Source organism: Hoplias malabaricus, chromosome 11 (assembly GCF_029633855.1).
Source record: "Hoplias malabaricus isolate fHopMal1 chromosome 11, fHopMal1.hap1, whole genome shotgun sequence".
Classification (NCBI taxonomy): Eukaryota; Metazoa; Chordata; class Actinopteri; order Characiformes; family Erythrinidae; genus Hoplias; species Hoplias malabaricus.
In genome coordinates this window covers 34004750-34019617 of record NC_089810.1, presented here as the reverse complement: position 1 = coordinate 34019617, position 14868 = coordinate 34004750, and the positions used below count along the sequence as shown (strand labels likewise).

General features: G+C 39.8%; 1 protein-coding gene across 3 annotated transcripts; it reads left to right on the top strand.

Moving 5' to 3' along the window:
* The first annotated feature begins 166 nt into the window (after positions 1-166).
* LOC136709758 (von Willebrand factor A domain-containing protein 5A-like) lies at positions 167-14411 on the top strand. Of its 3 annotated transcripts, none has more exons than XR_010804527.1 (13): positions 167-1616; positions 2934-3162; positions 4663-4826; positions 5860-5948; positions 6961-7105; positions 7853-7932; positions 8107-8221; positions 8346-8504; positions 9896-9999; positions 10997-11253; positions 12028-12054; positions 12462-12612; positions 13693-13824. XR_010804527.1 is itself a non-coding variant. In XM_066685244.1 (13 exons), the coding sequence occupies exons 1-12, from the start codon at positions 1230-1232 to the stop codon at positions 13800-13802; spliced, it is 1866 nt and encodes a 621-aa protein (XP_066541341.1). In that variant the 5' UTR covers positions 167-1229; the 3' UTR covers positions 13803-13827; positions 14288-14411. The 3 variants fall into 3 exon arrangements, 1 of the variants encoding a protein (XP_066541341.1); XR_010804526.1 differs by having other exon boundaries at positions 12361-12612; XM_066685244.1 differs by lacking the exon at positions 12462-12612 and adding an exon at positions 14288-14411 and having other exon boundaries at positions 13693-13827.
* The last annotated feature ends 457 nt before the right edge of the window (positions 14412-14868 follow it).

Below are 14868 nucleotides of genomic sequence, written 5' to 3'. Positions count from 1 at the left end.
TTACAGCAGCAGAGGGAGACGAATATCAACAAATATCAATGTCAATTTTGAATTTGTGTGTAGTCTGTGTGTGTGTGTGTATATATATATATATATATATATATGTATATGTGTGTGTGACACATCTAAAACAAGAATTAACTGGTCCCAAAAGAACATAAAATAATTAGTAAGTACATCTATTTTATTAATGTTAAATTATAAATAAGAAACAAAAGGACACAAAGCAAACAATACAGTACTTGATGCAGAAAATGGTAATTACAAATATATATAAATGTACAAGTACAAACACTTGTGTAAATATATACATTTAAGAAATAAAACTTAAATTATCTCTTAAATCTGGGAAAATATTGGATTACTATACTATAATTATGATACTTTACCGGTAATGAGCTACTCTCACAATAGTAGTAGTAGCCTATATGTGAGCAACATTATCATTCTCAGTACACGTGGTCTCAGTTAAATGGTTATTCTCTTTATTTATTGCGAGAATTGCACATATTAATCCAACCACAAACAAGTCTGTAAATCACATAATGCTGAAAATGTACTCCATATAATGTACTCAATGTTTGCAAGGTACAATATTAATACTGAAAACAAAACAGTTATTACATGGTCACCAGGCATAGAGCTGTACTACAAAATACACAATAATCTAACACAATGTCCCAAAGAACTCACTGACATTCTCTTAAACTTCCAAACAATGCTCAAACAGAGCAATCTGAGCTGCATTAGTTATAGAACTTTGTTAGAAGAAAGAAAATAACTAGGATACCTATTTTGTGCAGGGCATTTTATGCAAAGCAGGATTATAATTTTCTATGCAGCAAACCTACAGTTCGATTGGTTAATTATCTCATTTTTGATATATCAGATGTACAATAAGTTTTATGGCTTTATTGCATAATGTATAATTCAAATAAAAAATTAAATATGCTCATTTGTCATTTTATGGTAATTGTTGTGCAGTATTAAAAATGACCATTTTAATTTTATTAAACAAAAAGCGAATCGTAAAAATGAACTGGTATGAAAATAGCACGTGAAGAATGTATTGGTCACTGCATCCATTATAAGCACCATCAGGAAAAAGTGTTGCAAAAGCATGTGAACAATGTGTTCTGTTCTCGGGGATAATAATGTAATACTTGCGTTAAAATTAAATATAGTAGAAAGGTGGAATCTTATTCACTCATTGTACTGCAGTGTTTGTCATGTTGCATGAGTGTGTGCTTGCATTTGTGAACTTGACTGCAGTAGCTGTGCATGGAATAACTAATCCCTGCTCTTTAGGAAAGCTGTTCAAACTCTTAGCCAAGTGCATATGGACAGTTTCACTGGGTATTTCAGTGCAGGAATCATTTAACATTGTGTTTCATATTTTCACCCAAGTTCCTCTCAACACTGTAGAGGTGGAGGTGCAGGTGAAGGGGTTTATTGCCACAGTCACCTCCACCCTGCAGTACACGAACAATGAGGAGGAGGAGTGTCCTGTGGAGGCGATATTCGTGTTCTCGTTACCTGTGGAAGCAGCTGTCTGTCATTTCAGTGCCAAAATCTGCGGAGAGGAGGTGGTGGCTGAGCTGCATGAGAGAGTCAGGGTGAGTGAGAAAGGTGCCAGATTAATTAAAACAGTTAAAACAATCCTTAAAATATTTATTCATAAATTGGCAGTATCTTTCAGGTTATATATATGGTAACACTTTACAATAAGGGTACATTAACTTAAGATTAACTGAAGTATTTAGTTATAAGTCAGCAATGAATGTTTAAGTAACGTCACAATTAACACAACAAACATTATTTTAGTATTTTATAAAATCCTAAATGAATGTGGGGCGGCATGGTGGTGATGTTGTGGATTCCAATCCTGCTCCGGGTGACTCTCTGTGAGGAGTTTGTTGTGTTCTCCCTGTGTCAGCGTGGGTTTCCTCCAGGTGACTGTCTGTGAGGAATTGGGTGTGTTCTCCCTGTTTCAGCGTGGGTTTCCTTCAGGGGACTGTCTGTGAGGAATTGGGTGTGTTCTCCCTGTGTCTGCATGGGTTTCTTCCGGGTGCTCCAGTTTCCTCCCACAGTCCAAAAACACGCTGGTAGGTGGATTGGCGACTCAAAAGTGTCCGTAGGTGTGAGTGTGTGAGTGAATGTGTGAGTGTGAGTCACCCTGTAAAGGACTGGTGCCCCCTCCAGGGTGTGTTCCTGTCTTGCGGCCAATGATTCCAGGTAGGCTCTGGACCCACCGCGACCCTGAACTGGATAAGCGCTTACAGATAATGAATGAATGAATAAATGGATATTAGTTAATTATACTTCTTGATGATTATCATTACTTAAAGATAAATTATAACATTAGGTTTTATTACTGTCTTAAGCATCACGAATTGTGTACACCACAGTACCATGATCTTAAAGAAATAAAACACAGGGTCATGCATCAGAGAGAAGTGTCTAGAGACAAGGTCTGGTCTGAAGAAAAGTGAGAATGCAGGAGGAACCTCAGATGTCTTTTGAGAATGTGGTTCCTCTGCTTGAGTGAATCAGTGCCGGTGAATGGTCATGATGACCTTCAGCTCAAGAGCAGCGGCTCCAGAGTATCATAATCTGTTCTAGTAGCACTACATTTCTAGGGAAATGATACAAGCTGCAGAACAAGTGCACAGTTGAATGTCTGTGTCGAAAATGGGTGATTTCACTAATTATGAAGGGTGTATACAAACGTAAGGATATAGATCAGAATTCCTTTCATTTATTTATTGTCTGTAACCTCTTATCCAGTCCAGGGTTGTGGTCTGGGATCGTAGAGCAGGATTTGATTGCTTAATTGAACACTTAGCCCTCTGCTCTATCCATACCAGCAGGACACAGAATAGTATTCATTTATTACAGTTTGCTGGTGTATATATATTCTCTCTCTGTTTCAGGCATGGGAGCTGTATAACAATGCTATAAGTTCAGGGCAGAGGGCGTATATAGTGCAGGAGACTGAGGAGAGTCCAGATGTGTTTAGCATGGTCGTGGGTTGCCTTCCTCCAAAAGAGAGTGTCTTTGTGACCCTCGTCTATGTCACTGAGCTGACCGTGGATGTAGATCATGGCCTGCGCTTCTGTCTGCCAGCTGTACTCAACCCTCGATACACACCCAGTGACATGGGCAAGTCAATAACACTTTATCATTTTCATGAACAGTCAGTCATGTTACAAATCTTATTACCAAACAGCTGGCAGTTTTACACTTTTCCAGTGGCGGACAGTAACGGAGTAAATGTAAGTAGTTTTTTGTGTATCTGTACTTTACTGGAGTATTTTTATTTAGGCTGACATTTTACTTTAACTTCATTACATTTCATAGTTAAATATCTTACTATTTTACTCCAATACTTTGAGAAATCTGGAAATGGAAGTCACACCAAATCAGGTTACAGCATTCACTTTGTTAAAAGTGTGTTGACCTAGACAGAGCTGTCCAGTTCAACATCAGTGCAGCAGCATTGAGTGCCAGCGGGAGTTCGTATGCCAAAAGGATAGAGGAAAATCCTAACTTGCTGCAGCACCCCTAGCATTGTCATTCATCTTTTTTGTGTATTTATACAAAATCGTTTAAGGTGGAACGGTGTGTTTGAGTAAGAACTGACTGTAGCTTGTTGGTGGCTGAAGTTTAACTTATAGGTTTTTGTTCACTGTTTGAATTACCACAGGAACACATTTGTAACTCAAATTGTTTAGTTTTGTCACACTTTCACTCTGTGTTTATTTTCATGCAGTGAGCACTCTTATAAATTTAGAGTCAGTTCCATCTTAAATAATGTAACTGTAACAGCAAAAATAAATCCACCTATGGAACAGGAATAGAGCAACATCCTCTTCTCTTTCCATGCTTTTCAACGTTCAGTGTCTCTCCACCATCCAAACGTCTCCAGATGCCATTCCTTGGCCATGGCTCAGAGAGAGAGAGAGAGAGAGAGAGAGAGAGAGAGAGAGAGAGAGAGAGAGAAAGAGAGAGAGAGAGAGAATGTCAGACTGTCAAACAAAAATGATTTTATCTTTCTTATTATTAAAGGAGACATAAACATATTTTGCTTAATGGGGTTTTGGCACACTAATGAAATTTCAATGCTTTGGTCAAAAATACCACAAGGAACTAACAACACAGCACTTTTCTTACACTGTCTAAACAGCCCTGCTTTCAGCTGCTGTTGAGAAGGAGACACTCTGTAAATCAAATGCTGATCTCCCAGCAGTGAGGTGCGAGAGGCAGAACCGCAATGTTTTTGTTGCTTTCACTGTTTTATCTTTCTTCTCCTTTCTTGTTTTTACCATATTTAATCAGTACTCATTTCTCAGCACTCTTTGTATCTGTTTTGCTGGGTTTAACCTCATCTTTGCACTCTCACATAAAAGCGGGTCCAATGCCAACTGCTCAGGTTCACCATAAAACTTAAAATATACATTTTTGTGTGTTTAAATACAGGTCCAACAGAATTTCAAATGGCCTTTTTAACAAATAATAAAATATTTAATAAAACCTTTATTTGACCTCACTGCTTTAGCTTTTTTTAAATGGAGGTTCATAGAGAAAAACTGAAGACCTCCTCTGATCTTTATCGGTCCTCGTTGCTTGATGTTGTTGTGTGGGTCTGTATCTCTTTCCCAGATCTGAGTCGTGTGACTGAGATGACAGCTGTTTCTGAAAGCTTGGCGGCTTGTAGTTTGTCGCTTCATATCCACATCACCTCCCCTATTGCCGTTTCTAAAGTCGAGTCCAACTGTTCCCTGGATCCACTGATTTACCTCAACGCAAATCACACAGAGGCAGAGGTGTGTGGTTGTTTGCATGTACACGAGTATTTACAAGTGTTATCACACGTGTACCTCTTTCAACACAAGGAAAATGGTAAAGGTGCAAGAATAACTGTTCCTGTAACTGTCTGAATACAGGTGAGCCTCTCTCCAAGCCACAGGTTTGACAGAGATGTGGAGATACTGCTTTATTACCAGAACGGGGCATGGCGGGGTCCTCTATCGCAAGCGCCCGGGTAAAGCTTGTCATTTAGTTAAAAGAGCAATAAGTCATTTTTCCCACCAAAAATGAGCAAAAATATTTAAAAGCTTATTTTGATAACCATTTTATTCTAAAATGTGCCACACAGCAAATTCACCAGTGTTAAATCAACATTATTAGTGTTAACACTGAGAATGTTAAATTATTACACTAACAATAGTAATTTAACACTAATAGTGTTGATTTAACACTGGTGAATTTGCTGTGCACTTAATGAAACCAAACTAATTTGTGGTCCCTTAATTAAACAGGTTATGCTCCATAGAATCTGTGGGGACATACCATCTCAGCGAACAGTTAACTTGGATATAACAGTTTTATTAAATTTACATCAATGAAACTAAATGAAATGAAATGATTTTTGTTGCTGAGTATCTGTATTGTGTCATTCACCACAAGACGCACAGAATGCTAATTCTTAGCACCTAGCACCTCCGAAAAACATTTCCTCTTTGAATAAAATCTTGGGAGTAAACGAAAAAAAAACCACCCTATAACACCCTAATCTAACATGCTATGTTTTAGGCATAAATATTTTGGTTACCCTTCTGGCTCACCTTACTAGTAGAAGAAAAATAATTTTTTTTATGTTTCTGTCGGCTAAAATTGTGCAATTAATGCTGGAAATGTTTTGAACTGAATATGTTTTATTGTGTATAAGATTTAGAAAAAAAAAACATTTGAAACTTAGTCTCAGCAGCATACTTTCAAACGTCTGGGCTTCAGGGCTTCCAGTACAGAGTGAATATAATGAGAGAAATCACATTAAAATCTTGTTTTACTCTGCAGGAAACTCTTCTCCTGATGCTGAAGAGTCTTCCCCTGGGCTGCTACTTTAACATCTATGGCTTTGGCTCTGATTTCCATTCCTTTTTCCCGTGAGTATCAGAGTTAAGTTTAAGGAAAGGGCAGGGGGTCCTAGACCCCTCCTAAAACAAAAGGGTCCCACCGTTCATTCATTCATTCATTCATTCATTCATTCATTCATTATCTGTAACCCTTATCCAGTTCAGGGTCGCGGTGGGTCCAGAGCCTACCTGGAATCATTGGGCGCAAGGCGGGAATATGCCCTGGAGTGGGCGCCAGTCCTTCACAGGGCAACACAGACACACACATTCACTCACACCTACAGACACTTTTGAGGCAGCAATCCACCTACCAACTGTGGGAGGAAACCGGAGCACCCGGAGGAAACCCACACGGACACAGGGAGAACACACCAACTCCTCACAGACAGTCACCTGGAGCGGGAATGGAACCCACAACCTCCAGGCCCCTGGAGCTGTGTGACTGCGACACCTACCTGCTATGCCACCGTGCCGCCTCAAGGTCCCACCATACAAAGGAAAATATAAAACATCTATTATATTTTTATTAATGTTATAAAGTGCTGCTTTGCCTCCAGTGATTTCAGGTGGGGGTCAGACACACCACGACTCTGAACAGACTTAAACTGACAAAGAAGACAAATAAATGGTAGTTAGTAAAGAGTTGTGGGGAAGAAAAAGAAGTGATCACCCATGGCTTTTAAATTTTTGGCCCAAAAACAGACTTGGTAACCTTTTTGCCAAACTTCTTGTTTAAATTGTGTGACAAATTGAGTTGGACACCCCCCAATTCAAACAGTTCAACAATGGCAAGTAATCTGTGGTCACAGCCATCATGACTAGTCTAAAGTATTTAATTACATAAGCAAAAGATCTTTTTGTTGATCTTATAAAAACAAGTGCAAGAAAGTGAAGGGTTTTATGGGTTCTTCATGGGTTCCTCAATTCTGAGACATCACAGATAAAACTTTTAGAACTTCTGAGCTGTTTCAGGTCATAAATGTACCCACCAGATCAGATTTAGCTTGATAGTAATTCATGTCTTTCCTTGTTTTGATTCCAGTACGAGTGTGGAATACACTCAGAAGACAATGGAGCAGGCGATGAAGAACGTTGCAGTTTTGAGGGCAGACAGGGGTGGGACAGAGTTTCTAAGACCAATGGAGCACATTTACTGCCAAGATTCCCTTTCAGATCATCCCAGACAGGTACCACATTCCTCACGCCAAGAGCTCAATGAAACATATGATCTGTGTACTATCTGTTTATCTTTACGATTTTGCTCAGGTAAGTAACTTTTGTTTTTCTCTAAACTGAGTTAATATGTGTGCTGTTACATAGCTCCACCAGAGAGGTCACTAAATCCACAGACTTACACACTGCAGCTGTAAAAAACGTGTTTACTTATATTGATAATTATAGGTGTGTTTTATGATGAATATGATCTGAAATGCTGCAGAGAGAAAGATGACTTTAGTGATATTTTTACACAGGTGTCATTGTGTAAATGACTGTGTGGGTTTGTGAAACTGTCCACAGGTGTGACTGAGTGAAACCCTTGACAGGTGTGAGTGTGTGGGTGAAACCACAGGTGTAAGTGACTGCGAGTGTGTGAGTGACTGGGTGAGTGTTTGAAACTGTCCACAGATATGAGTGTGTGTTACTGGGTGAGTGTGTGACACTGTTCACAGGTGATGGTGTGAGTTACTGTGTGAAACATTCCACACTTGTGTGTAAATGAGTGAGTATGTGAAATTGTCCAAAGCTGTGTGTGTGTGTGTGTGTGTATGTGTGAGTGTGTGATGCCCTGTGATGAACTGTTGACCTGTCCAGGGTGTGTTCCCGAGTGGTGCACAAAGATTTAATGCAGACTCAGGACCCACAGTGACCCTGATTATGATGAAAGGTTTAGGGTACTTTGCATAATATATTAAGATTTCTTTCCCTTTTACAAGGTGTTTGTTATTACTGATGGATCTGTCTGGAATGTGAAAAAAATCCTGGACCTGGTCCAAATGCACTCTAGATTTCACAGGTCAGTGTATCCTCTCATTTACACTCGCAGACATGTGTCTGGTGTTCAGTAAATAAGTTTACTGTCATACTAATTAAAGAGAAGCATTAGTGCGCTGCTATCTCTAGTCTGTAGTAGGGATGGCAGGATGAACTGACATTCTGGGCATTTTATATTTTATATAATTAATATTAGGTGCTTCACCTTTGGCATTGGGCAGGGAGCCTGCACTGCACTGGTCCAAGGAATGGCCAAGGAAGGCGGCGGCATTGCTCAGTTCATCATGAGCAATGAGCGACTACAGCTCAAAGTAAGACTAAGTCCAGCCCTGTGTCTTTATAATATAATATTATATATTATAAACAAACCACAGAGGAAAGGTGTCTGCTCTTCTACTTTCCTTACACTTCTGCTCTGTCTCTTCCTTTCCACAGGTGATGCAGTCACTCAGCCTTGCCTTTCTGCCCTTTGTTTCTGACGTCTCTGTGAAATGGACTGTTCCAGATGGCATATATATCACTGATTTAATTCCACCCCCCAATGGTCTCTTGCAGGGTCAAAGAGCGCTGCTGTATGCTCAAATGTCAGGAAAGGTATTTAATAAAGAATGAAGCCACGAGTGGCTGTGCAATACTGCAATTTAATCGAGGAGAGGGTGTGTTTTTGTCATGACACTAAGCAGAGTGCATAAAACTTCCTTCCCTGTGATAAAATTGCAGTAGCGTACAGTCTGCAGTGGCTAATTGCTTTTTTAAAAGGGCAACCAACATAAAATATGAAACAAATACACCAATGGTCAATTCATAACTGTATTTATTTACAAAAATACATTCACAATAAACTATAACTCTTTAGTTTAGTATTAATCTGATTTCTGTCGTCTTTCTGAAGGGACTCTTACTCTAAAAAGAAGTTTCAGGAAGTGCTCATCTGGGGCTGGGTTTTTAATGAGTATCATTAACTCATCTGGACAGTCTGTAGCACCTTATTTCTGTCCTGATATCATGCTGTTCGGGACAGGGCTGCACGATATATTGTTTAATGCAGCTGTGCAGTTTATAGCTGCTTTTTTATTTGTATGGTTTTGTTTTAATTAAGTTTACTTTTAAAGAGATTAATGATAAATGTTAAATCACACACTTTGTCACTCATGGTAATTTCCTGATTTGAGATTAAAGCTTTCTTAGTTTAATTCTCTGTTTTAATGAGTACAGAGATGTATCCTCCTGCAATTTCCTCTAACTCTTCTAGACACCACCTTCTTCATTCACAGCCTCTTATTTAGAGTTAGAATCATGCATCATAAATAACATGACATGTTTGACCATCGACTTCTGGGGAAAATTCAGGCGTTTTTTTAATATCGCAACATATTTCAAACAAAAAAATCTAATTGTCATATTTTTTAAATATCGGCCCTAGTTCGGGACACTGACGATGTTTGACCTGTGTTAGGGCGCGTAAAACCCCCCCTCCCTTCAGCATTGCTGCAAGCCAACCCCAAGTTTCTGCAAGTTTCAGAGAGAACTGAATAAAACTGACTTACAGTGGCGTATTATTATGAGCTCAGATGTTGTGAGGTGGTCAGAGGTGTGTGTATATCGTGGATTTATATCGTGAATTTTGCAGCAGGGTTCGAGTCCCACTCTGGGTGACTGTCTGTGAGGAGTGTGGTGTGTTCTCCCTGTGTCTATGTGGGTTTCCTCCGGGTGCTCCGGTTTCCTCTCACTGTCCCAAAACACACGTTGGTAGGTGAATTGGCGACTCAAAAGTGTCCGTAGGTGTGAGTGTGGGTCGCCCTGTGAAGGACTGGCGCCCCCTCCAGGGTGTGTTCGTGCCTTGCGCCCAGTGATTCCTGGTAGGCTCCTGACCCACCGCGACCCTGAATTGATAAGCGGTTTCAGACAATGAATGAATGAGTGAACTATGATCTGGTAGTTTGTATTATACAGGAGCTCATTTTGCTTGTTTGATTTTTTTTTAGAGCTCTTGTGGTGATGAAGGAACCGTCACTGTGCAGTACAGACTAGGAGAGCAACCAGTCACCAACCAGCTGAACTTCAGCCTTAAACTTGCTGAGGACACAGGGTAAGCTTTTATGTGTTTGTCAGAACTGGTGTGCTGTTTCAGCTGTTACTCTTCATGCCTTTCATTTAGTGACACACAACTGTGTGTGATAACACTCCTGCTGCTGGAGTTGGCAAAACTGCCCCCTCTTGACTTTAACCAAGACTGCACCACAGCTCTCAACAGAGCAAACAACTGTCCTAAAGTGTCCTAAAGTTAGTGGAGTGGATCAGACACAGCAGTGCTGCTGGAATTTTTAAAACCCTCATTGTCACTGCTGCACTGAATAGTCCACCAACCAAACATATCCAGTGCTGATGGAGGACCAGAGGATAACCAACACAAACTGCAGCGACAGATACAGCTACTGTCTCTGACTTTACATCCACAAGATGGACCAATGAGGTAGGAGTGTCTAAAAGAGTGGACAGAGAGTGGACACAGGTTTGAAAAACATCCAAAAGCACAACACACACTAACACACCACCACCACATCAGTGTCACTGCAGCGCTGAGAATGATCCACCACCCAAATCATACCTGCTCTGTGGGGGGTCTGACCATTGAAGAGCAGGGTGAAAAGGGCACAAGGAAGTATGCAGAGAAACAGATGAACTACAGTCTGTAACTCTAGAACTGCACCTGTGTGTTCAGTGGAGCTGATAAAATGGACAGAGAGTGTAGATTACATTAGTGTTTTTTCTTTTGCTGTATCATTTTAATTGTTTGAATAATTTTAATTTTGTTTCCTTTTAATGCAAAATTTAAGTATTCTAAATGCCTTGCTCTTAATTTAACTGCTTTTTACTGTTTCTTTTGACTCTGTAAAGCTCTTTGAATTGCCCTTGTGTATGAAAAGTGCTCTATAAATGAACTTGCCTAGATACAAGGTTGGTGTTCCTAATCCAGTGATTGGACTGTGTATGTATTTCAATACTTGTCAAATACTGAATATGAATGTGGTCAGTAATTGGAAGTAAACTAAATGGTGTTATTGTCACTGCTGATATTTTTGTAGACTGGGAATTCATCGACTGGCTGCTCGAGCCTTGATCCAGTCTCTGGAAATGGAGGAAAAGAAAACATATGCCCGGGAAAAGGCAACAATTGACCAGAGCTTAAGAGACAAGGTGGTGGACCTCAGTGTACAGTCAGGAGTGAGCAGCACTTTCACTGCTTTCCTCGTTGTCCACAAGGGCAGTGGACATCCAGTGACAGGACCAATGGTGGACAAGAGGAGGCCGTATAACCTTAGGGATTTCACTTTAGCTGACGGTATTGTTTCTTTGTGTTTATTATAGAAAATATATTTGTGTGTATGTGCTAGTCTTTGTAGAGAGATATAAAACAATTTATTAAAATACATCAATTATAAAATGATAAAAAATGTTAATACATGCTCTGGAGCAGCCACACATAAGCCTAAGGTCACCAGGTTCAATGCCAAGCCTGAGCTGGAAAGGTATAAGCCACCAGCATTGGACTGCAGTGTCAAAGAAATACCTTTGCGATGAGGTGAAGTGGTGAATCTGTAGTGATATTTTCATTCAACATTGACACCAGACCTCACTAAAAAAAGCAGTCTAAATGTAAAGTTGGAGGTGGTTGTGTGACCAAACCCCACAAAAAAGTAATACTTTACTTTCAGAAAGAAAGTGGACTGAGGGATTATCCCCAAACATTTGGCGGTGTAGTTTGCACCAGATATGGAACTGATTAATAATGAAACGGCTGAAAGTACTTTTATTGATTGACTGAATACATCTTTGATGAATATGGTCAGCATGTGTGCTATTCTCCCTGTGTCTGCATGGGTTTCATCCAGGTTCTCCAGTTTCCTCACACAGTTCAGACACACAGGTTGTTGTGTGACATTGTCCATGGTTGTGAATGTCTGTGTGAGTGTGTGAAACTATCCACAGGTGTGAGTGTGTGAATGACTCGGTGAGTGTGAAAGCGGTTTCAGAATGAATGAATGAAGAAATTAATGAATGAATAAATTAATGCATGAATTAACTAATTCATTCCTGTACTGTGCTTTTCTTTTAGATCATAGGGAAAACTATGAATCTAAAGGTAAGTTGACAAATACTATTGTATAAACATTTGTAATTTTACTATAAAACACGTTGAATATTAACACATTATAACTTTTTAATACCACTAACTTTACCACTGAAGCATTTTCCAAGTTTTACCCTTTGAATCATCCATAGCATTTCGAGCTGAAGCCCAGCCGCTTGCACATAGTACAGAATCTTTCCAAAATAGTTAGGGTGCTGGGGCACAGTGGCGCAGCAGGTAGTGTCGCTGTCACACAGCTCCAGCGTCCTGGGGCTGAGGTTGTGAGTTCAATCCCTGCTCCGGGTGACTGTCTGTGAGGAGTGTGGTGTGTTCTCCCTGTGTCTGCGTGGGTTTCCTCAGGGTGATTGTCTGTGAGGAGTGTGGTGTGTTTTCCCTGTGTCTGCGTGGGTTTCCTCCAGGTGACTGTCTGTGAGGAGATTGGTGTGGTCTCCCTTTGTCCGCGTGGGTTTCCTCCGGGTGACTGTGAGGAGTGTGGTGTGTTCTCCCTGTGTCTGCGTGGGTTTCCACCGGGTGTTCCGGTTTCCTCCCACTGTCCAAAAACACACATTGGTAGGTGGAAAGGCAACTCAAAAGGGTCCATATGTGTGAGTGTGTGTCACCCTGTGAAGGTCTGGTGCCCCCTCCAGGGTGTGTTCCCGCCTTGCGCCCAGTGATCCTGAGTAGTCTCCGAACCCACTGCGACCTTGAACAGGATAAGGGTTACATACAATAAATTAATAAATAAATGAACAAAGACCACTGAGAAAAATTTATTTATTGAAAAATATATGTCCAAGTAACACTTTCCAAAAATGTTGGAAGAGGGGCAGTTGCATTCTGTTTTAGATACCTTTTGTACACAATTTTTTTGTACACCTACTTTTCTGGATTGGGGTGTTTTTATGTTGCTGTGATAGAATTTGCAACTTTGGCCCACTTTCAAATACAGCTTTTAAAAGACTCTGAGAGCAATAACGTAAGAAACGTTTGCTGGTAAAATGAAAAAGTGGTTTTCCCTGAGAGTCTTCACTGTAACAAGAATCCATGAGCAGCAGTAATGAGAGCAAGAGGCAACAGCCATTTACTCTACCTATGATGTTGATGACATATAACCTCACATCATGGTCTTTTAAACTACATATGATCCCTGCATTTACACAATGACAGCAATGTGTTTTTTTGGATCATTAGTAAAGTCAGTGCTGGTCCACAGAACCATGAACACAGAAAGATCCATTCTTCTGCATGAATAGGGATCCTTTGTGAATTAAATGTTGTAAATAGCATTCCAATATTGTTATTGATAATTTATTTTCAGTGCTGTATAGCAAGAAAATAATATAAACATATATTTAAAATACCTGGAAAAATACAACGGAAAATTGTTTTAAAATGGAACATGCTTTTAGGATCAACACACAACACCACAAATAAAATTAATTCCATGATTGATATTGCTCATTTACATATTTCATTTGCTTTAGATTTACAAGGACAAGAGACAGAATTTTATTCTCCTCAAAATTACCAACATACATGCATGTATTGTCACTGTTGTCCATACCAGAACGTCAGGTCATGTGGTTATTCTTCACTTGTTTTGGTAAAGAAATGGTCTTACATGTAAAATATGTTGTGTTTTTGTGTCAGAACCTGTTGAATATGAGGACCCCTACATGAAGTTGCTCTCTCTCCAGAAAGCTGCAGGATACTGGGACATTGATAGTAAACTCCTGTGTGTTTGGCAAGACAGAGAATGAACTAATCCAGAAGAGGCCTGCACAGGTTATTTTTAGTTATTTATTATGTTATGTAAGGCTTATGTGGATCATGCCTAATAAATATACAAGCCTCTTCAATGACTCCTGCATCTGAGTGACAACACAATTGGCTTTATGTGGCTTTTGAAGCAATTCTGGTGACCAGACAGGGCAGAGCTGGCAGGTGAACTGTGGACAAATCAATGAGCAGCAAGCTAACAAAAGCAGTAGTTAAGTGGAAACTCAGGTTTTTCTGAAGTGCCTCCATCTTAGCTAAAATCCAATGCTGTATAAACAAGAGCAAGAGGCTACAACTACAGATGATTTGGAACCATTGGTTGATATACATATGTGATAAGTACATATATGATTTGATATTTCTTTTTTTTTGCAAACACAATTTTCCCTACATTTGTATGAGGTTTGTTTCTTTTCCTTGGCTGATGAGTTGAAGTAATAGCTGTTTTTCCCATAATTCTGTGCAGGTGGATAATGCAGTGTGGGTCACCATTGTGGCTTTGATCTGGCTCCACAGCTTCAAAAAGCCGGAACAGGAAGAATGGAAGTTCATAGCCATAAAGGCCACATCCTGTATCCGTTTTCGGAAAGGTACAGAATATCAGCAGCAAACACATCTAGGTATCAATGAAAATGAGCAAATGACCAGTCGCCCCATCTCTCCATGTTAAACTACTCATTACAAACTAATCAATACAGAGAGGGAGTGATATAAAATGAGATAACGCCGCTTGTGTGCGAGTCCTGAAGATCAGTCACCAGTGCCAAAATCTCACATTATTGCATGAACCTCGAGTGTATTACTGTGATTATACCACAGTTCGTTACCGCCATTTACTATTAGGTTTTAAGATAAAGAAAAAAGAAAAAAATTGTTTATCAACCTTCCACAAGGTTAAACTGTTCCATTCCGTCGTATATTCCTTTTTGCTTTTTCAACAAACTCTGGATCCTGACCTGGTTCTGTTCAGGATTTTTGAAACTTGGTTTCCTCCAGCGAGCCAGTCTGTGTTACACTGGTTTTGATGCGTATCGACTATGTTATTCA